Source organism: Equus asinus, chromosome 2 (genome assembly GCF_041296235.1).
Source record: "Equus asinus isolate D_3611 breed Donkey chromosome 2, EquAss-T2T_v2, whole genome shotgun sequence".
Classification (NCBI taxonomy): domain Eukaryota; kingdom Metazoa; phylum Chordata; class Mammalia; order Perissodactyla; family Equidae; genus Equus; species Equus asinus.
In genome coordinates, this window is record NC_091791.1 from 119,832,156 (window position 1) to 119,856,459 (window position 24,304).

At 40.2% G+C, this 24,304-nt stretch overlaps 1 protein-coding gene across 1 annotated transcript in view; it reads left to right on the top strand.

Moving 5' to 3' along the window:
- Positions 1-17,755, top strand: part of GABRG3 (gamma-aminobutyric acid type A receptor subunit gamma3) — a 591,608-nt gene extending 573,853 nt beyond the window's left edge. The window contains exons 8-10 of the mRNA XM_044763427.2: positions 1,201-1,397; positions 1,699-1,758; positions 15,705-17,755. Of these exons, the coding sequence (XP_044619362.1) occupies positions 1,201-1,397; positions 1,699-1,758; positions 15,705-15,986 (539 nt within the window). The 3' untranslated portion in view covers positions 15,987-17,755. The remainder of the gene's footprint in view (positions 1-1,200; positions 1,398-1,698; positions 1,759-15,704) is intronic.
- The last annotated feature ends 6,549 nt before the right edge of the window (positions 17,756-24,304 follow it).

Here is a 24,304-nt window from a genome sequence, read left to right on the forward strand (position 1 = left end):
GACTGATCACCCTGAGCAGTTACAGAGAGGAACTAAACAGGAATGGTGATGCTCCAGCAAAGGTGAGAACTAATGTGCATTCATCTGGCGTGTCCACTTAATCCTTGAGTAGTACCGCCAAGCAGATATCTTATTTTATTCCCTTTGAATCACAGAGGTAGTGAGTCATTAAATTCCAGATTCCTATGATTCTGAGATTTCGTGTCATTAGCCTACCTGTCCAGCAACTCTAATAGGTTCTGATTCTCCAGGAGCTCATCCAGGGGAGGGTCAGCCTTATCTCATTTCATATGATAAGTATCTAGTCATTTTGTTCCCCTTCATGTTCAGTAGATTCCATTCCTATTTTTAGTTGATTTTCCTGTTAAACTATCCTTCACATAGGTCTCTTTTCTAAATATTTTCCACAATCTTTGATTAAATCTTTAGTATTAACCCATGTATATGAATTAGTAAAAGTCATACCAACACTCAATATTATTAGTAAATAGTTAATAAGTGAATTAATGTATTCAGTGCAAACATTCATTGAAATGCCTAAAATGTGGTAGGCAAGATGTTGACAGGCTATCACAGATGAGCAAGATACAGTTTTGCTCTTAAATATAACACAATTAATTCAAGGATACAGGCATGCAAAGACTGCCAAAACATATGCAATTCACAGTGATAATGAAAAAACAAGGTGCCTAGAAGGTACAGGGCTAGTGCAGATGTGCACATTATCAATTCTGCCTGGGGTGCCATATGTGAAGGCACCTCAAACAGAGTGATGGTTCAGCTGAATCCTGAAGAAAGGTATGCGTTTACAAATTGCATAGGGAGGGAGAAGTAAGAAGGAAAAGAGTTTATCTGTGAAGAAGAAAAGTGTGAGATGTCGAACAGCATAGAATGTATAGGGGGAGTGCAAACTGTACCTTCATTAAGAATATTTAAAAGACAAAATCTCAAACAACGAGAGAATTACTGAATGACCTGAAAGGTGTCAACTTAATTCAGGTAATTTAAGCTTATTGTGAAGACTTTGATAACAACTTTTATGGAAACGTTGCTTACAAAATTGTATAGACATTAAAATGAAAAGTATTATTACATTTCTGCAATGTCAAGAAGGATTCATGTAAAAGTAAAATATTTTGTGTTGGAGTAGAGGGATTCTTTGTGGCTCCTTTTACAACTTGATACCTGTTCCCTCTGCAGGCATCACCACAGTGTTGACCATGACCACGCTCAGCACCATAGCCAGGAAGTCCTTGCCCCGTGTGTCCTATGTGACTGCCATGGACCTCTTCGTGACTGTGTGCTTCTTATTTGTCTTTGCTGCTCTCATGGAGTATGCTACCCTCAACTATTATTCAAGTTGTAGAAAACCAACCACCACTAAGAAGAAAACATCAGTGAGTTGCAGTAGCAAAGATTTTCTGGGGAAGTTTAGTGGGAGGATAGTTTGAAATAAATGATGCTTAGTCCTAAGGACTTTATACAACATGATATAAATAACTAATTCATCATGACTTTCAGAAGACAAGACAGGTATTCTTAACATATGAATGTGACCCCCAAGCACCTCTTCAGCTTCACCTACCAGTGACATGGATTGATGTAATCATACCTTAAGATTTTTCTTAACTAAGGGATTGTGATGAAGATTTTAATAGCTATTTTCTAATTTTTTTCTTTTTTTTTCTTTTCTTGCAGTTATTACGTCCAGAATCCTCAAGATGGATTCATGAGCGAATAAGCCTACAAGCCCCCTCTGTATGTATAGCATTGCAGGTGCAAATGTTTCTGAGAACTCTTACTAAACTAAGATTGAAAGATATGTTATTGTTTATTATGCATGTACTGAATAACAATGAGTAATGCATGTACTCCCTTCAAAAATGTGTTTACATTTTTTTAATATTCAACTTAGAAAATTTAGAAAATAAATGAAAAAAATAGTCATAATCTTTCTACCCCGGTATTAGTGTATAGGTTACATATTTCTGTTTTGTAGCTCAAAAATATGTTATGAGTTTTGTAACTCAAAAATATGTTATGAATAAGTTTCTGTATCATAAATATTATTTTGTAGGATCATTTTAATGATTGCATCATATGTTCAAGATCAATGCACAGACAATCTTGTCTGGACACTGGGATAATCCACACATTTTCCCCTCTATACATATTCTTATCACTACAGTTTTCTATACACCTGTGACTACTTAGTATAAATTCCTAGAAGCAGAATGCCTGGGTCAAAGGAGTTGCAAGATCTTTGTCAAATCATATTCCACCAGCTCCGTTAGCAGTGTGGGAACTCCCCTCTCAGAACTCTCCCTACATTCAGTTTGATAGCCAAACAGAAAAACTGCTCTTGCAAACTGTTCCCATTGGCAGTTCTTTGTTGACAAAGCTTAATATTTTCCACGTGTTTACTTTTGATTTTCATTTCTGTTTTTGTGAATTACTTTTTATGTCTTCTAACTTTTATAAAAGTTTTATGTATACATAACTTTTATAACATTTTTATGTCTTTTAGCTTTTTTAAAGTAGCAATCTGACAGTTTTTTTTTTTTTGATTGGCCCTGAGCTAACATCTGTTGCCAATCTTCCCCTTTTTTGCTTGAGGAAGATTGTTGCTGAGCTAACATCTGTGCCAATCTTCCTCTATTTTGTATGTGGGATGATGCGATAGCATGGCTTGATGAGCCATGCATATGTCCCTGTCCAAGCTTCAACCCTGTGAACCCCAGGCCGCCGAAGCGGCATGCTTGAACTTAACCACCACACCACCAGGCCGGCCCCAGCAATCTGACAATTTTTTATGTTATATGTTATGTATATTGCATGTTATATAACACAAAATTTATATAGTCCCATGCAGAATATATTAGGGATATTAATCCATTTTTTGTTATGTAATTTTTACTTCAGCTTTCATTGGCAACATTGTCACTGTCATTTCTTGTGCCTTTTTCCACATGCATTGTTTCAAGTCTCCTGTTGTCCAACCTATCAGCCTTTCCTTTTGTGGTCTCTGCTTCCTATGTTCCACTTGGGAAAGTCTTCTCCACCCTCAGAATGACCTAACTCCCCTTCACTTTCTTTTAAGCACTTACTCTGTTGGACACTATGTTCTAAGTACTTTGGTGTATTAAATCATTTTATCCCTTACAACAGCCATTCTACAGATAAGGAAACTGAAATCTGGAGAAATTAAGACCTAAAGATATTGACCAAGGTTTGACAATTTTTTTAAAAAAAATTGTTACATTTAATTATTAATGCATCTGAATTTGTCATACATGGCTTGAGGTTAGAATCTAACTTTACCTAAAAATTGAAAAATGTCTTTACATCACTGATGTGAACTACCTCTTTTATCATATAACAATTTTGGTATGTAGTCATTACTTATATTCCTTTATACATATCAATTCACTAATTACACAGAGTTTTATGCCTGCCCCTACACCATAGGTGGTTTTCTAACTGCAAGTCAGCACTTTATGTTTAGTGCATTTCAGCCCTTTGTCATAAGGAGACTGCTTGGTTATGTATACTCTGCAAATGTGTATCATGGCAGTTCTGACAGAAGGCAAGTGGTGCAGCGACTTTTACAGTTGTGGGAAGCCACAGTGAACACACAAATTTTGCCAGGAAATGTTTCCAAATAGCAACAGACTGAAAAGTAATGGGAAAGGGTGAGGGGTGAGGGTGCTGAATAACAGAGACAAGTCAGAATGGATAGCCTGAGACCCAGAGAGCACATTATCACACACAGCCAGGGGGCTGAGAGTCGAGGAAGAAATATTGACACTTTTGGTATAGAAATGAAACTGCCAAAAGAAAGAAAGAATCCTTTAACAGAGAGAAAAAAGAAATTTCCACAAAACCAGAAGAAATTTGTTTGTTTTTCTTAAAGATTGGCACTTGGGCTAACAACTGTTGCCAATCTTCCTTTTTTTTTTGAAGATTGGCACCTGGGCTAACAACTGTTGCCAATCTTTTTTTTTCTTTTTTCTGCTTTATCTCCCCAAAACTCCCCTGTACATAGTTGTATATCTTAGTTGCAGGTCCTTCTAGTTGTGGGATGTGGGACTCCGCCTCAACGTGGCCTGACGAGTGGTGCCATGTCCACGCCCAGGATCCAAACCCTGGGCCTCCGCAGTGGACCACACGAACTTAACCACTTGGCGACAGAGCTGGCCCCTGTTTGTTTATTTTAAAGATTGGCACCTGCACTAACATCTGTTGCCAATCTTTTTTTTTCTTCTTCTCCCCAAAGGCCCCCAGTACATAGTTGTATATTCTAGTTGTGAGTGCCTCTGGTTGTGCTATGTGGGATGCTGCCTCAGCATGGCCTGATGAGTGGTGCCATGTCCGCGCCCAGGATCAGAACCGGCGAAACCCTGGGCCACCAAAGCTGAGCACGCGAACTTAAACACTTGGCCACAGGTCCGGCCCCCTGATTTTTTTTAAAGTAATGACCTTGAGAAAAGTATGGAGAAAAATAATTCACAGACAGAAAGGGTGCCAGGCCAAGTGAAAAGACACAATCAGAGATATTCCAGAAGAGTACATAAGGTAGACAAAGAAGCAGAGTGTTTCAAAGCCTAGATGATAATTGTCAACAGCTTCAACTCTATTCTGAAAGATCCACAGTGTTGGGCTAGTTAAGGGGCCACTATTACCAAGAAGAAACAAAAATGAGCAGCCTCAGAGCAAGGAGGGCAGGAGCCAGACCCCGCTAACGATCGCATATGTAGGCTTTGGGCAAGTTGTTTGAACACCTGTGCCTCAGTTTCCTAACCCAAACAAAGCGAGGCTAATCCACCTCACATGTGAAGTAATGCCTGCCACCCGGGAAGCACAGCGGTTTCAGGGAGGTCCTGGGGCTGCGTTATACACACAGGAAAAGCAGGAGTGAGTCAGCTTGGCTGAAGATAGCCTTGGAGATTCATTAATTAAAATCTCCATTGCAGGCACAGTTTGAAATTTGCATGAAAATGAGAGGGATGCATTTAAAGAATATTTAAATATTTAATATTTAAATATTCTTTAAATATTTAAAGAAATATTGTTTAAAAGCAATACAGTGTATGGCTGTTTAGGGCTTTTAACATCCTAAGTTTTATTTCAATATTGTAAAATAGAATTAGTTTCATTTCAAAATAGTGAGCTATAAAGACGTAAATAGAGCTCTCAATTGTTGCATCAGGTTTATATGTGTTTCAATCATTATGAGTTTTTATTTCTCTAAATGAAGAAGTGAAATGGAGATTTGTCTTGCCCCCAGAAATTTTACTGCGTCTTTGCCTGTGGGCTCCTCAACTCACCCTTTAGATGGCTAGTGAACTGTCCTCATCCCTGCAGAGCCTTCTGATGCCCATCCTGAGTGTGCAGCTGCCTTTGGGTCTGCCATGCCTGTAATGGCCAGTCTGCTGTTCTGTGTGGCACTACACAGGTACACAGGATTGAAGAAATGAACAGATGAATATCAGGTTGAACATTGTTAAAATACACATGCAATTATTAGTTAATAAAGGTAGATTTTTCCAGTTAGAGCTTGTCAAAAAGATGCAGATTCCTCAAGTGCACTGGAGTAGAGGCAGGAATCTACTTTTTTTTTATCAAACCCCACTGGTGATTTTTATATCTACTCAGGTCTAAGAACCATTAACCCAAGAGATGTGTCCACATTAAAGCCACAAGGACATCAAGACTTTCATTTTTGCCATTGTCCAGAACTGTGGAGGAAGGTAGATGGCTCTACCGTGATGCCCCTGACTGGCCATTGGCATGTGCAGAGGAGGAAATGGTTAGTGAACACATGGTCCAGGACATCTCGCTTTAGGTGGGTCCTCACACACAGATGCTTCCCATTTAAAAGAATGCCCCAAAAGATTACCAGTAGTGACTTGGAGTGAGCACTTCTACCTGCTTCTTTCTGGTTTATGACTCCACAAAGCTGTTAAAAAAGAAAATTCAACTGGGTAAATACAAGTCAAATTGGCTTTCTTCAATGATTCATGAAGCAGGCAGCATACCATCTAGTAAATAGAAAGGAGCTTCAAAGAGCTACAGAAAAAGAAAAGCTTTTAAAGGCAGGTAGGGAGCAGAAGAAAGGAAATTATTAGCACAGAATGCATTGTTTCAGGCAAGGTTGCCCACCTAAGGGGAACGGAAGGGCCTATTAGGTGGATTTTCTCACTAGGGCTGACCTGGTAATTCTGTGTTGACTGGTTAAAGGTCACATCCCTGGGAAGCTGAAACTGTAAGTAGAGTAGGTATTAAGTCTTGGTCTGCTAGATGTTGGCTTGGCACAGGTGACTCCATTTTGGGCCTGCTGTCTTCTTTTTCACAACTTCTCCTTTGATCAGACTTTCAGCCTAATTGAGAGATGTGATCAGATTGAAGGTATTAGTGCCACTCCCAGCTACTGCTCTGAAGGTGCCACAGCTTTTGTTGACCAATTGTATGGTGTTCACAGGGCATAATGTTTTTTGCTTAATCTGTGTGATATTCACAGGCCATGACTTCAGGTTCATAATTTTGAAGTTAGTCATTCTCTTTGTTCCTTTTCTGATGTTCCAGTCTTAGGGAGCTCATTTGCTTAGGGGTTAGCAGCTATGAACATGCATTTAAAACTTTTGGGAGGATACAATCCACCAGGGGGACTATTATGATTATAATAAGCAGGGTAATTTCCAATGTTTAGACTGCCCCTCAGAGCCAAGGTCTCCAAGACCCAAACCAATCAAAATCATTACACCAAATAAAGACCTGGTTGAAAGAGTTACCTTTCTAAGCCAAGTGGCTTGCTAAGGGATCCTGTGTAACTGAGTTTTAATCCCCCAAAAAGTGTTTATCCAGGTGCAGCAGATGATGTCAATCACAGCACAGAAGCCTCCTTATTCAGGTAAAGGATAATCAAAGGCTATCCTATTACCAAGAACAACTTTGGCCAGAGAGTCTAAGGAGCTTTGTTAGGCAACTACTGCTTTAGCACCAGATTCTGAAATACTTTGAAGAGTTTAAGGAGAGGTTCCTGACCATATTCTCATTTACAATTACTTTAACCAGGGAAGTATGGCCCTGCCCAAAAGAAGTTAATCCTGAGTCATGAATGCCTGCTAGTAATCCCTTTCTAACTCAATGTTGTAAATCCAGAGGAGTCAACAAATGAGGTATCTTACATCATTTGTGGAAAGTTAGGGGCACAGTTAGATAACCTAAGAGGCATTGCCCAGCTATGCACCAGCTATCCAGGCCCAACGAGAGTGATAACCATCACAGAAAATGACAAGCCCTGCCAGGCAAAAACTATTTCCACTAAGATGGTACAGATAATAGACTCATTTGTTGGGATTGCTGAGTTTACCCATTCAAGCCACGGGTCAGTTATATTTTTGGTGCATTCAGAAAGTAAATCTCCTAACATGAAATAAAGAGATCTCTTAGTGAGTTGGGGGCGGATCTGATCTAGATAATCATGGGAATGTGGGGGTGCAAGTGTACTAAGATTTGCCTAGGTATTTGTGTTTAATTAGGCATGTACAATTATAAACAGAGAAAGGTAGAAACAAGGCTCAGGTTGTTCTGGCTGTAAAAGTTGAACTTGGTCAGAGACTTTTAAGGGGGAGTTGGTTGTAGTTTGCAGTGGCATTGGGAATAGAAGAGAAATTGGCCATAAGGAGCACCAGGAGGTCTCTAGCATCAAGGATAGATTGGAATCTTTGATGACAAATCCGGCAGTCAGAAAGGTTACCCCCTTAGCAATGGCCTGGGAGACACAGATGATGGCGTTATCTTTCCAGGCCAATGCCAAAGTAAAGGAAAGAAAGAAAAGAAGAAAGAGTTTCATTTTAGTTAAAGTATGAAGTCTTGATCCAGAGTTTTGGATGGAAGCATGCTACCCTAAGGTCAGCTATTTCTCTTCCTCATCAGTTTGATTTGGTGGTCTCTAGCATGTGCATAGGATCAGATGTCAGGTAGAGGCTTCTTCAGCTGTAAGATGTGTTCCCAAGACTCATTGCCTTCTAGTTTTGTAGCAGTGTCAGTGGTCAGGAGCACTTGATAAGTTTCTTTCCCATGGGGCTTGAAGGCTGTTTTTCTCTGATGACACTTCCAGAATACCCAATCACCAGGCTCCAGACTATGACCAACAGGATCCTTTGAATTGGAAATCTGGGGAGCTTCTTTAACCTATTTATGATAGACTTTAGCATAAGACATTAAAGATTTACAGTAACTGGTCATACTAACATGGGATAACAAGGAATCTGCAGAAAGTTGTATTCTGATGGACATTCATCTACTGGTGACTATCTCACGTGGAGTTAGTTTATGTTTCCCAAAGCTGGTTCTGTAAATAGTCAGTAAGGCCAGAGGCAACACCTTAGGCCAAGGGAGTCCCGTAGTTTCAGCAAATATAGAGATTTTAAGTTTGAGGATCTCATTAGTTCTCTGGACCTTGCCTAATGATTGAGGGTGATAGAGACAGTGATAATTTCAAGAGGTTTGCAAGGCTTTTATTAAGGCTTGTGTGAGTTCCCAGTGAAGTGGTTGCCTCAATCACTGGAAATTATGAAAGCTATACCCCGAGTGGGAAACACATTTTGTAACAGTTTATTTGTCAGTATGAGAGCATCAGCCTTGTGGCAGGGGAAGGCTTCAACTCATCCAGAAAACATACATACAATAACAAGAACATATTGATAACCCATACCAAGTGGCAATTGAATGAAGTCCAGTTGCAGGTGTCCAAAGGGTACAGAGGCAGGAGGTTTGAGGCCTCTGCGGACAAAAATCGTTTTTCCAGGATTATGGACTTGGCAGATCAGACATTGATGGTAAACTAGTTTTGCAATTTTATGAAAGTCTACTCACCAATGTTTATTTATAATTTGAGTCATCTTAAATGTACCGTAGTGGGTGAAGGAATGTAAAAATCAAAAAATGGAGTTTGCCAGGGAGCTGGGAAGAACCAAGTGGCCTTCTTAGGTTTCCTATAGCCCTGACTCTTTAATGCATTTACAACCATCGTTTGCCCATCTTCAATTCTCTGATTTGGGAGCAGGCTGTTACCATGTCACAAGAACATCAGGATGACAAAACTCCGGCAATAAGGGGTCAATTTTTGCAGAAGCAGAATGGACTTCATCCACATGTGCTACACACTTTACTGATGCTGTTGCTGCTGCTTTTGCATGAAAGTCAGTGAGGGCATTTTCCTGATACTCAGGTTCAGGCCTTTAAGTGTGAGCCTCAATTTTGATGACAGAAATTTTGGAAAGTAAGAGAATAGCAGCAAAAATATTGTTTATTTGTTGTCCATTTTTGATTGGGTTCCCAGTGGACTTAAGAAAACCCCTTTGTTTCCACAGAGTCCCAAAATCACGGATGACTCCAAAGGCATATTGGTGATTAGTATGAATATTAACAATTTACTCTTTAATATCTAGCATGCTCAGGTAAGGGAGTGGAGCTCTACTTCTTGGGCTGATTTTGCTTGTGGGAGGTTTCCCTTCTCAAGTACTTCACATTGGGTAGTAACAGCGTAATCAGTTTGGAAATTCTCTTTTTCATTTTTGACCCATCAATAAAACAAATTAGATCAGGATTAGTCAGAAGAATGACTTGTAAATCAGGGAGTGGTGTCATGAAATGGGATGTTATTACCTCACCATCATGAGGCTCGCTTTCATCAGGCAGAAGTAGAAATGTAATGGGATTAAAAATGTTACAACCCTTTAAGGTGCAGGTTAGGTGGTGAGAGCACAAGGATCTGATAGGAGAAATGCTGAGTCAATTCAGAATTAAGAAAACTTTGGACAGCATTTGGAGTTTGTAAATAAATGTCATTTCCTAGGGTTCAATCCACTGAGGCTTCTACTGACTTTGCAGCTGTGGCTATAGCCTTAAGACAGCAGGCATAGGCACAAACAACTGAATCAAGTGGTATGCTATAATAGGCAAAAGATCTGTGTGTATTACCACATTGTTTCATGAGTGTTCCCAGGGCTTGGTTATTTCTTCCACACACAAATAAAGTAAAAGATTTTCAACAGTTAGGTAGCTCTGAGGCAGGCAGTTCCTGCAGTGCTTGTTTCGTCTTATACAGGAGTGCTCATGTTTATCTTCCCAAGGAAAGGGCTCAGGGACTGAAATTTTAGTAAGTTCACAGAGTTAGGAATACAATAGAGAAAAATTAGGGACCCATTGTCTGCAATAGCCAGCCAGGCCTAGGCATCCCCAAGCTGTCTCTTAGTTGTGGGCTAGGAAACTCTTGGATTATCTTAATTCTTTTCAGAGATAACTGGATTCCTTCAGCACTTAGATTATAACCTAGGTAATAAACAGTGTCCAGAGATAATTGTAATTTCTCCTTAGAGACTTTATGTTCTTTTTCAGCGAATTGTTGTGGCAAATAAATAAAATGTTTTATTGACACCTCTTTTGGTAACTGAGTATAGGAAGAAGTCATCTCCTTATTGTAAAAGAATCAACTTCCCAGGGGACTGGAGGGTGCTTAAATCTTGGTGGAGTGCTTGGGAGAAATAAGAAGGGGCCTCAGTGAACTCTTTACTGTCCAGGTGTGTTGTTGATTGGTCTAAGTAAAGGCAAGTAGCTTTGGCTGTTGGGGTCTATAGGGAACGATAAAGGTTGAAAAACAGTTTACAACAGGGAACTGTTTGAAGTCAGGTGGGACTAGTGGTAAAAAGGTAATTTAGTTCTGAAAAACTGGGGAATAAGAAATAACTATTTTGTTAACAGCCCTCCAGTCCTGGACAAATCGCCATCCCCTCTGGTTAGGTTTCCAGACTGGCAAGATCAGCGTGTTACTGGGGATGGTACAGGGAAAGATCAGCCCCTAGGCAATTGAGTCTTCTACTATGGGTGTGAGGCCTTGTATGACCTTAGGTTGAATGGATACTGAGTCAGTTTGAGAAGGAGATAGCTTTAGAATTTTTATAGGCTCTGCGCTTTGTATTCTCCCAATGTCAGTATTAGAAGTAGCCCACAGATTTGGGGGCATGTTGGTTGAATTAGGGGAACTTGGTTAGAATCCCTTCTCTTCCATGTCAGGGACAGATTGTAGGGAACATAAAAGATCAGGTTGAGGGGCTGGCCTGGTGGTGTAGTAGTTAAGTTCGTGCACTCTGTGTAGGCAGCCTGGGGTTCGCAGATCTGTGGTGCAGACCTATGCACTCCTCATCAAGCCATGCTGTGATGTCGTCCCACATACAAAATAGAGGAAGACTGCAACAGATGTTAGCTCAGGGCCAATCTTCCTCACCAAAAAGAAAGATCAGGTCAAGTTTGGTCAGGAATTCTAAGGTGAGATCTCTGTTGGAGGCAAAATGTATTAGCCCTTTTAATTTAGAAAGGAGATCTCTACCTAATAGATTGACTGGGGTTGTCTCACGTGGCAAAAAAGGACATTTTTCATTAAAAGGTCCCAAATTCATTTGTACTGATTGAGAAAGAAATTTTACCTGAAAGTTATTAGATATCCCCACAATGGAAACTTTTTTCACTATGATAGATTTGTTGTCCTATGAGAGTGGGGTTTAGTGTAGAAATCACAGCCTGTTATCTACCAGAATTTGGCAAGATTTCCCATTAGTTCTAAGTTTAGTTTCCCCTTGGCTGTTTAAGGGGGTTACTGGTAGCAGTTTATCCAAGGGTCCCTTGGAGCCCTGTCAGTTTGGGAAGGGGCCCATTTGGGGACCCTCCCTTGAGGGCATTCCACGGAAGGTTGAGGAATTTTGAAGACAATATTTTTGTGTTCCCAACTGATTACAAATGAGACATCGACCCCTGGGCCAGCCTTTGATGATGGACCTCTAGCAGGAGTGTCATGTGGGAGGCCCAGGTGCTATTTTAGGTCTCTCACCTTGAAGCTGTAAGGTCATTAGTTTGGCAGACCTTTGTTTATGATCTTGGTCTAAAGTCTTTAAAAGTGTTAAGCTATGGTCATGAGTTCAGTGAGGCCAGTGCCTCTCATCCTATTTTATGCCTTTTTATCAACTGGCTATCTCAGGGGATAATTTATTTACAAATAGGGCAGCTAGAGCAGGTTAGGTGACCTCATTTACTTTATGGAATCCAGAATGCCATAATAAGAGTGCTTCTAAATGAGCTTTAAAGTCGGCCATGGATTCATCTTTATTTTGTTTGCATGTTTGAATAACAGACCTATCCGTGTAGGCAGGGAAGACTCTAGGAATGGCTTTTAAGGTCAACTGCTATTTTACAAGTTTTCTGGTCCATAAGAAGACCATGTTGGAGATTCAGGAACTCAAATATCATCTTCAAGATTATACCATTCTGCATCCAGATTCATCTATGGTCTTCCCCAGGTCCTACCAACGCATGCACAAGGTGATGAAGATCTGACAGCCCAGGGTCACAGGTCCTGATAAGGATTCTAAATTTTTTTAAAAACTTTTGGGGATCTTCCCTGGGTTTAGGAAATTCCTTAACTATGGCCCTTCGTTCAGTCTTTGACCAAGGAGTAAAAATATCTGAGGAGCATCACTTGCAAACTTCAGTGGTTTTGTTTTAAAAGGTAACTGTTTAATAGTCTCTTCAGAGTGGAAAGGCAGTTCAGACAGAAAATGAGTAGAGTGTGAATACTCTACTCTACTAAAGAAGGATAGAGGGGAGGAATAGGAGTTATGTCGGTCCTACTGTCTTCTGTTTTAGGTATCTCTTATGTCTTTAATTTTTCATTAGCCTTCTGTAACAAGTCTTTCATTGAAACTATTTTGGAATCTTGAAGCCTTTTGAAAGCTCATGCATACCCATTAAAATAGGTATCCCATTCTGTTCATTTAATTCAGGAACTCTTGCTTTCAAGTGCATTTCTTAAATGGGTGATCCTTGTCTAATTAGAATGTTCCCAATAATGACTGTTGCAGTTCTATGCTGTTTTTAGTAAAATTTTGCCATTTTTGTAAATGTTTATAGCTTCTGGGACTGTAGTTTTTAAACATAAAATAAGCAGGTGTGCTGGAAGGTGGTGCACTTGACTCTTTAGAGTTTAAGGATCCCATTAGCCAAAACATTAGGTCTCTTGGAGCTGAACTAATACCTGAAAGGGATGCATCACTCAGTTGGGAGTTGTGTGGTGTTTTACAGTGTACTTCATTGCACAGAAATTTTCTTGAGGTTGACAGGTGACCTAGAGTCAATCTAATCCATTCCATGACCAACTTATCCTAACATGAGAGTCTTTGAGTTAGGTGGTGAGTGCTCTAACAGCCTTTAAATGTGTGACCTGTGCCCACCAATTTTTTTGTGTGGCTTTTTTTTTCTTTTTTGACAGCTGAGATCCTCATCAGCGATAGCCTTTATCTACACAAAACAGGACAGACAAACACGTGCACCTTAACACACCAGCAGTAACCAAGAGATGTTACTGTGGACTAGCCAAGAGAAGGTCATGTGCACCACAAGCAATTCCCAGTATGGACTAAACTAGCAAACCCCAGTGATTGGGGACAGTGGACTGGGACTGGGGAAAGGATTAAACCAGCAAACCCCAGTAAATGGGGACTGTGGACTGGAACTGGGGAAAGGGATTCCAAAAACCTGGGGAATTGTGGACTGAAGCAAGGATTAGGGACTCACATTCCAGATGGGACCATCTGTAAGCTCAAGCTGAGCCACAATGCTAAGCCCTGGACTGGAAGGCCAATTAGATCAGGAGTGCAACACAAAGAGAGTGGAGCTCTGAACCAAGGAAACTTACCCACAGCCCTCAGAAACAGTGAGAAAGACAATGAACTCAAAAAAAGGATTTGCGGGTACCACACCTGTGTTGCTCATTGTGCCTAGAGCTGTTGGGCGTCTCTTTCAGTCCTGCTGCTGCCACCAAATCTGTTAAAAAACAAAATTCAACTGAATAAATTTAAAGATCAAATTGGCTTTATTCGATGATTCACAAATCAGGCAGCATGCCATCTAGCAAATAGAAAGGAGTTCCAAAGAGCTACAGAAAAGGGAAAGTTTTTAAAGTCAGAGAGGGGTGGAAAAAAAGGAAATTATTAGCAAATAATGCTGTTGTTTCAGGCAAGGTTGCCCACCTAAGGGGAATGGAAGTGCCTATTGTGTGGATTGTCTCACTAGTGCTAACCCGGTAATTCCATGTTGACTGGTTAAAAGTCACATTCCTGGGAAGCTGAAACTGCAGCTGGGTTAGGTATTAAGTTGTTGACGAAAATAATCCATAACCAATCTATAAATGAAAATTTGGGAGAGTTTATTCTGAGCTAAAATCTGAGGACCATGGCCCGGGGCCTTTCTTCCCGAAGGAAGAAAGGGCACCGAAGAAGTGGGGTGCACAGAGTGGTTATATACCCCCAAACAGGATGTTTCACATATGATTGAAATGTCCCTTTTACAATAGTCACGAGACTGCTCTGTCGGTACAGCGATTGATGGACATAGCAGGTAGGTCTGCTGTCTCGATGAACACGGTAGGGTGGCAGGTCTGTTGTCTCGAGCTGGGTGGTCACAGGTGAGCACAGCAATCAGTTCCTAGCCTAAGGAAAGATTTTTATCCTTAAGGAAATGCCAATGTGGGGGGGGGGGGAAGTTGCAGCTTTGTCTCAAGGGCCTTTGTTCTTGCCATAGGAAATGTTTTAAAGCAGATATGCAATGCGCACTCAATGGCCATGGTCAGGCCCTTTTGGAAAAAACAAAGTCAGGTCAAATTAGGTTTATACCAAATGGCTTCCTCATATACTCCAATATATCCTATTGCTTGCCAATTTTATTTGTCAAAGTCTTGGTTTGCTAATGTGGGGTTTGGCACAGGTGACTCCATTTGGGGTCTCTTGTCCCCTTTTTAACATTGCTCTGAACATATTAAATTACTCAAACTAACATCCAAAAGTAGAAGGAAAAGGAGTGCCATGTCTCCTTGTAAGAATAGTTTTTGGTAAATATGTAAAGGGTACTCATGATGCTTTCTAATGAATTATGGAAGGCCTCTCTCCAAGCACTGCTACCTGAAGAATTGACAAGTCTACTTGAGGCCACTTCTCAGGGTTGAGAATGATTCCCCTCACATGAGTGAACATGAGTTGTCCTCTCTCCTTTGTTTACCTCACATTGACTTTTCCACATCAAAAGGAGAACTTGGGAAATAGAAAATAAAACATTCCAATCGTACACGTGGTTGGTTATGCCTCTTGAGATAACAAGCTTCATCCGGCTGCCACACATTAAAAGCTTATTTTTTCATTGAATGACATGGAACAAGAAGATTCTCTCATCATTTCTATTTTTTTACTATTTTCCAATTGGAAAAAATATGAAACTTATCTCTCCACACATCAATATATGTACTGTTTAACATTTAAGGGATAATATTTAATATGTACATACTTACTCCAAATCAACAGAAAAGTGGGCAGAACAGGGACTTGAAATGGTTAATACACATTTGAAAATGTGCTTCAGTCTCCCTGACCAATAATCTGAGAGATGCAAGTTTTGAAAACTGCACTGTACTTTTTCTTGCATTATATTTGCAAAAATGGACCCAGTGGATACTCCAGTGTAGGGAGGTACGGAGGAAGGGCATGGCATTGTCCTCTTTATCTCGTGGACAGACTTAGGCTGTGCCTATTACTTTATGCACCTCGGCCTGTTCTTACTGCATTTCAAGATGATTGTTGTATTGTTTTTGTTGCCTGCAGAACTATTCTCTCCTCGACATGAGGCCACCACCACCTGCGATGATCACTTTAAACAATTCCGTGTACTGGCAAGATTTTGAGGATACCTGTGTCTATGAGTGTCTGGACGGCAAAGACTGTCAAAGCTTCTTCTGCTGCTATGAAGAATGCAAATCAGGATCATGGAGAAAAGGGCGTATTCACATAGACATCTTGGAGCTGGACTCATATTCCCGGGTCTTTTTCCCTACATCATTCCTGCTCTTCAACTTGGTCTATTGGGTTGGATACCTGTATCTCTAAATGTTGTTCCTGATGAGTGAAAAGCTAAAAATTCTCCTCTTTACCTTCCACTCTCCCCAGACCGGTAGTGACCAAGTGGAGGACACTGCTCAGTTTATCTGAAGTTTATACATTATCTTTGAGCAGCGCAGGAGTATTTGGCAAATATTTCTATCATGTATTTCACACTCACACACACGCGTGCACATGTAAACACACAAGTTAATTGAGTTTTAAAGTGATATTCTTGTTAATCCCTTACTGAATCTATAGCTTGGTGATATTTATGAATGGTTTTTGGATATTGGAAGCAGCTGCCCATTATGCTTGCAAAGAAATCTACAAAACATGCAAGCAAATATCTGAGAAGCTCTCTTGGGCCCAGACCTCTTCTGTATCTTTCCTTTGCAGCCCCTCAGCAGCACCAGTGCCGATGTGTGCAGAGTCATTGTCCATGTGTGCAATGTCCAAGACTCTCATACTGACTTCAGCCCTGTGGTACTTAGCAGCCTGAGTTCAAGTGTGAACTTCAGTGAGTTTAAATCCAGTTTCCTCTTGCTGTGGCCTCTTTTGCTCTGGCACCACTGTCGTTAGCTAGCATTACTTTATCTGATAACCTGACCCTTGGCTCAGGAGGGTGTGCATGCATCATCCACAAGTTTCTGATTGAGGAAAACCTGTGATTTCAAAATTCTTGTGTTGTTGAAGTCAACTATGTTGACTATCTCTGAACAGCAGATGGTTATTACTTTATTCCAAACTACTGAAAATCAGCATTTGAACTTTAGGTTCTTGGACTAGTTCAGCTTGAGTTCAACACTTTACCTTCAGAGTTGTGTTTTATTCAACCAAGGTGCAACCCCAGAGTATATTATGGTATTATGGGTTCAATTATTATCTTCATCTTGCAAAGAAAGGTATAGAGCATTCACAAGTCTTTGTCTTGAAAATGTTTTCCAGAGTGTGAAAGAAATGTAGATAGAGTTTTAAAATTTCTTAATGAATATTAGCTTTCAAGTCAAATCAACTTTAGATTAAAAAAAAAGGGTAATGGCTATCATATCATGATATATTTTGATGAACAAAAATTATTTTATACTTTGAAATAGGAATACATAGAAAACCCCAAAGAAAAAAAATCCCTGAAGTTATTACTCTTTTGATATTTTTATAACACAAAACCAACTTGCTTCTTGATGTTAGTTCTTTGTTATAACTGGATGCCAGTATGTACTTCACAAGACTTTTCAGAAGCTTCCTGCCATCGATAGGAAAATAATGTCCTACTAGTTGGTTAATAATGCTTTGGCATTATTAGAAATTTTGTAGTAAAATTTTGGTACCAGAATCTCTGTGCTTCTCACCTGTCTCACTCAAAAACTTGAATTAATTTTACTGGAAACCATAAAATTTTATTTTAATTATCTATTCTACGTATTATCACTCAGAAAAAAGATAAAACATTATGCAGAGAAAGTATATACAAGTGCTAATTTCACACAATTTACTGCACGCAGACCAGACACAGAAGGGGATGGGATTGCAAGAGGCCAAAAAAGTTGAAATCAGATGAGTCTGTTTACTTTTATGAACATCATTACATATCAAGTGTATGCTGTGACCCAATTTTCAAGGATTGAGTCTATATAGTGTGAGATATTTAAGCCCATTGCTCTTTTTGCTGTCAGCTCCCTGCCTTTGGTTTGATAGTTGTTAGATAGGCCACAAGCCAATTGGCTTCTGTTTAGCAAATTCAATTTTAAAAATAAAATAATGATAAATATTTGTGGCAAAACAGTTTGAACCTATTGGCTTAAATGAAATTTCTGCTGTATTGGAGAATTTCACCTTCTAGCAGCCTCGTTTTGTCTGTTATGCGTAAACTGCCCTCCCACGCTTGGGAGAGGCAGTCTGAAGGCACCCTGACCAAGAGAATCCCACCATGTCACACCAGAGCACTGAGCACCCAGGGAAGGTGGCCCAAGGTTGGTCTTCTTCAAACACAATTTCCAGCTTCATGAATTTATAATCTCTAACGATATGAAGAATTTCAATATGTCTTAAAAGAAGTTCTGGATGGAGCTAAATTTTCAATGAAATTCTTCTTGGGAGGAAAATAACCTAAAAGTATTTTTATGATATAGATTTGGTCCAATTTTACCTTAAAATTTTTTAACTGATGCCTCTTGTTTCAAAGCCACTAAATATTTGGGCATCATTAGCAACTCTCATGAAATTATATGTATAGGATGTATATAGCTATAACCTCTGTTTTCTGCATCCAACCATTCTCTTCTCTTCAAGCTCAGTTGTCCTGCTGACCTATATGTGCTAGTTCATGGCTCCCAATTCATGAAGGAGAACCTTCACTCAACAAAGTCTAACAGATGTTCATTCCTAGAGCATAAAATAGATTCTTGCACATAGAACAATCTCCCCACCATTGGGCCTGACTAAACAGAACTAAAGTATCCCCAAAAGCATGCCAATGCCTGTTTCTCTGCAGGCTTGCCTATTCATGTTCTCATCAGCCTCAGCTCCTGAGATGAGCTTTTTCAGTCCACAGTAAAGAAGAGTCATGTGCACCTCATACGGGTGTAGAGCTCAGGGGCTTGTGAAGTATGTTTGAGGTTACTTTTTGGAAGAAGGAAGGGGAGGAGCACAGAGACAGGGTGAGGGAAACGCATCACTCTTTAATCGAAAGACTGTCTTTCACCAGTATGCTTGGTTAGTAGGCATATGTGTGGGGTACACGGGTGTGAGGCTGTTCCACACAGACCCTGCACCATTACAGCTCTGCCCAGCTTGCTTTGCATGTAGAATTAGGAAATATTTTTGGTGATTGTGTGGCAACTTCGGGGAAGTTGCCTGAGTGATCTGCATGCCAAAGGTGCTACTGTGTTCCTCATTTTCAGAAATAACTCTAAATTGAGGAGATGACGTTCCACATTTTGGCAAGGATTCCAAATTTCTGACCATTATTGATCATACTTACAGCTGTGACTGTCTCTCTTTTAAGCTGCATCCAGACAGAAAGGGAGAGAGAAGAAAAGGCATTTCACTTTAATGGAATTAGAGGGAAAAAGGTGTCTTCAGAGCCTAGAAAGTTTCTGTTTCTGCAAAGTCTCACTGTCACTGACCAGAACAGAGACTCTCAGATACTGAACAGAGAAGGACGATGTTGCTATAATTTTCTCTGGACCCAGCCAATACTGCCCCAAATTTACCCAATATATGCCTTAAAATAACACATAAAGCTCAAATAATACACATCTTGTATATTTTTCATTTCCTGTGATCAGCTATATTTCATGCTAGGTTTTATTTATCTTTTATGAACTGATGGAGACAAGACTTCATATCTTTACACGCCAAACTGTCTTATCCTTAATTTTATAACAAATCAGTTAAGAACAAAGTTTTTGTGGGTTCTTCAATTGAAGAAATGCTTGTCCTACATAGCAAAGCATTTTCAGGCTACATTTGGGAAATTGGGTCCAATGTAAAAGTCACCGACATAGTGCTCGTAATGGGATGGGAGTGTCCACGTAGAATCTTCACACCGCATAATTTTACCTGGCCTTAGCTTGTTGCTGTAAAAATGTTTAGGCATATGTTTTGCTGCTCTGCAAAATATCACACTCTCAAAGCAAAAGGGCGCAATCTATAAACCCATTTTGCACTGACAAATGCTTGCCACAGCTAGGAAGCAGTGGGCACTCTACCCAAAGGGCTAGAAAACAAGCCAAACCAAACGTTTTCTTCCTTGATCATTTTTTTTTTTAGGAAGACTAGCCCTGAGCTAACACCTGCTGCCAATCCTCCTCTTTTTGCTGAGGAAGACTGGCCCTGAGCTAACATCCGTGCCCATCTTTCTCTACTTTATATGTGGTACACCTGCCACAGCATGGCTCGCCAAGCAGTGCCATGTCCACACCCAGGATCCAAACCCGCGAACCCTGGGCTGCCGAAGCGGAACGTGCAAACTTAACCGCTGATCCACCGGCTGGCCCCTTCCTTGGTCATTTTTATCTTGGCTGCCAGTAACTGAAAACTTTCCGTGATTTCCTTTGCCGATTTGGAGAACTATAGCTGATCTCCAACCGTTTTACTTATATATACTTATATATCAGATTAGTGCTCTCAAGACACAAAGCACTTTGAATTCTCTCCACTATCTTGCAGCTGAGTGCTTTTTCTGAGAGTTTATAACTATACATATGTGAAATTTCATCGTCAATTTCTGTAAAAAAAAGTTAGTGAATGACTTGGGATAAATATATTGGATGTAAATATACATCGAAATGTTTACTATCAGTCTTGGGCTTCAGAACACTATCATTTTTAAAACATTCAGAAAGGTGTCTGAAAATAAGGGGGAAAGAACCAGATTGTGGATACATTGTAAATGTGAAATTCACAGTCCTGTTGGGGCTCATTCAAATTGCCCAAAACTGAGGCAGTGTGTAATCTGTACATGCTTTTTCCTCAAATTTGCCTGTAGTAAACATTCGGGTCCACAAAGTTTAGCAGTACTTCCACATTGTACAATCACATCCAAAGAACCAAAAAATAACAGTTCAGGCTGAATGACAGAACTTTTCTTGTATTCCTTTTGGACTTACTTTTTACTAAAAAAATAGATTCCTATCGTTATAGGGAGAAAACATGTATATGTTGAGATAATTGGATAACAACTCAGCCATTCATATCTCTGGAAGAATAAAAATTTGACTCTTTTTTTAATGTCTGATGGTTTTACAACTAGAGACTAGGGCATTTCCATTCTTTCTTTTAAAATTTCTTCTGATTACAAGTTAGCAATTCCAGGATATGAGCCTAGTCTAGTTCTATTATGGTCAAAAGAGAGAACGTTTCTTACTTTTTTTTCAAAACGTCTTCCAGTTAAATGATGCTTTGGTTTTTAATGCTGTCAGTGAAATGCCTTAAATCTCATTACTCTTCTCACATAAAAACAAAATTTTAGACCAGTTTAAATCAGTGCTAAAAAACTAAACAGTCACAAGTTTTCAATGTTTTGAGTTAACCAAGTGGGTTTTTCAGATAGTATCATAGGAGCATAGCTAGAAAAGAGTTAGGAAGACATAACACTTGAGCATGCATAGAAGCACACACACACACTCACATGCACACACACACAGAGCAAATACTATTTGAATGCAGCGTTCAGGTAATTGAGGGAAATGTAAATTGCTTGCTTGAATTATTCAGATAATCACTACTTTCACCACTTCATTTTTTGGTTTGTACACACAACACAAAGTTTTCCAAGCCCAGTGGGCGGGCTCCACAGTGTGGAGGTGATGACGGCTTCTGCAGGGAAGGAGTGTCCTCTGTATCTGCTGAAATGTTTAAGTGGAACAGTTTGGAAAGAACAGTGAAGACTGCTTGACAGTCATGAAATCCCCCAGACTGAGAAGGTAACTGCTATATTTTCTTCTTTTCAAGTTCTTTGGGGCTCCTTCTTTGTCCCACTAAATACTTTTTCACAAAAGTATTAAAGTTCCCATTTCCGTTAAAAAGTAGAAGTCAACTCACTGTCAGACTCTGACTTTCAGGAAGAAATGTGCTTTGATTTGGTTGGTATTTATTGTAACAGGCTTTGATCATATATTGTTCATGTTTCTAACAGGAAGGATTTTTCTGGGTCAGTTTTTTCAATGAGTGAAGGCCTCCCACTGCACAAAGCAGCACTTCAGTTACTTTGATAGGGAGATCAGACCACCCCATCCTCTAGCTAGCAGTGGCAGTCCAAGTCAACCCATCTACCAAACAGATAACCTACCCCTTTCATTGAGTCCAGCACTGGCTAGTGCAGGGTGGCCCTGGAAACTATAGAGAGGGTAAAAAAAAAAAGGACAGAAAGAAAAAAGAAAAAACCCTGCATTCTGAAGTGACTTTCAATGTAATTAAAAGATAAGTAATGATAGAAAATTCACATCACTTGCTGACTAAAATTTTCAAATTGCAAGCTGGATATGATGATAGGATTTTAGAAGAAATAAACTATGCTTCATCACCATCACCACAATCATCATCATCATCACATCATCATCATTATTACTATCGTCACCATCAACACCATCATCACTATCATCACCACCATCATCATCATCACCATCATCATCATCCTCACCATCATCATCATCACTCTCATTTCCATCATCATCTATATCCTTTTTCATATTCCATACTAGTCTTTAGCTATTGATTCAACACAAAGGTTTAGTGTCTTTTCCAAACTATAGCAAAATTAGAACTTAAATTAAGGAGAAAATGGAAAAGGTTCATTTTAGTTTAAATATTAAATACGCATATCATAGTTCAAAATTTTGCTTGCTTAAAACCTTTCCAGAAGTGCTCTTTGTCCCAGCAGTCTTATCTGTCTGCTCTGCCTCAATCAGAATTTGAAATTATTCCTTAGGAGAACACTCTACCTAGTTTTTGTTTGTTGCTTGCTTATGTTTTGTTTAGTTTTTACCTCACGTGGCTTTTTTATTCCTTGTCATGAAGATAACATTTGAATTGGCTAAGAACTCTCTCTTTTCTATACAATGGATGCATCCGTGGACATAGCAGATTTTGTTAGCCCAAAAGGATAATCAATATGCTTCTTATTATACAATTTGGGTCTAGGCTTTGATTCCTCCAATTTATCTTGGGATTTTTACTTTTGGATAGAAATAGACACAGGCAAAATATATTGATGAACTTTATAGTCTTTACTATTGTATTATCTATGTTTAGAATAACTATTAAAACACTTTAAAAGACACTTTAAATTATTCTGGACCTTCAAAATGACTAATTTTGTGCTAGTGTACAATGTTTACATGCATACGTTTGTACAACTATGTGATATATTTTTCTTTACAAGTAGCTCCTGGACTGAGCAAAGGTTCATTCCTCACAAGTGCATTTTCTATGGAAGATTCTAGGAGAGTTACAATTTTCAGGGATTGGGCCTGGATTGTCTTGTGAGGAGCAAGGGGCCATCTTGTGTTTACATGCAGTAACATGTGCATTTGTGTATGTATGTACAGTGGTAAAACTGGAAAAACTTACTAACGTGTGTATAACTCTACCCACCACCCCAAATGTAGATGAAACAAGTAGAAAGGAGCAGTTTCCTAATGCTAGCATATTAGCTTACTAAGCCTTTGGTTAAGGAAAAAGGAGTGGGGGGGGGGGGCTGGAGAGAGAGAGAGAGAGAAAGAAAGAGATAAACTGGCAATCTTTACATTTCCTGGAAATCTGGGGCCACATTCTTTCTTTAAAAAAAAAAAGGCAAGCTTAAATACCTGATCAGAAGTTGGTCTGGAGTCCAAACAAGCCTGCCTCCTACAAAGAGCAGCTGATCATAATATTTTTGCTTGAGTGCACATCTGAGCACATGCTTGATCATTTGCACATAAACGAAAGTAGTTCTCAAGAGGTAGGTGGCAAATAGCCATCCCCACACTTACTTAGGATGCAGCTTTCACATACAACATGAGAAAGCATCAGGTCTAGTGTGAACTGTGTGACACATTGGAATTAGCCATAAGGAGTGGACTCTCTCTCTTTCTGAAGCTTGTGTGCCAAGCAATACTGTCAGGGGCTCTGGGAGATGCCCCAGACAGAAAGGGAGGGTAGTGGCGCGAGTGGCTCAATGGAATCTTTCTTGCCTGTGAAGCATTTCATCCAGGTGAGAGGAAGGTGGGATTCCTGGATCTGAGAACATCTTGGAATCAGCTCTGAATGCTCAGCGTAGATGAGCATGGTCCCTAGAGGAGATCCACTCTGCCCCAGTGCGTAGGCCTTCCCTCCCCAGGCACGTGGGCCCAGGCCAGGGCAGGGTTCCTGCCTTTACCAAGTGGCCTCCAACAGTCCCTGCCCCTCTGTCATCCACAAGGGCCTGAAGGCCCTGGATCCAGGTCTTTGGGCCGTCTCGGGCAGATTCAAGGCCTGCCCTGTCCTCCTCCCTTCCGTCGAGGACATGACCGCCTGCTAGCCCTGCAGCTTGTGGTGTCCTAGTGAAACGAGGGTGCCCTTGCACCCAACGTGCCTTGGTGACACAGGAGGCACTCGCCCCACTTCACCTGTCCCGTCCCCACTACGCCCTCTGGGCCATGCCCTCCCCAAGGCCTGCTGGGCCTGGAGGCTTGGGCCCCCTCTGTATTTGTACTTGGATTCCTACGTTTGTACTTCTAATACAAATAAAAGCACACATTGTCAGAAATACTTGAGCCAGGAGTGGACATTTTTCTGGTTTGGGGTGACCAACCAGGAGACCTGGGAAAGGCATGGGCTGGGGCCTAGGTCAAGGGTGCAGGTCT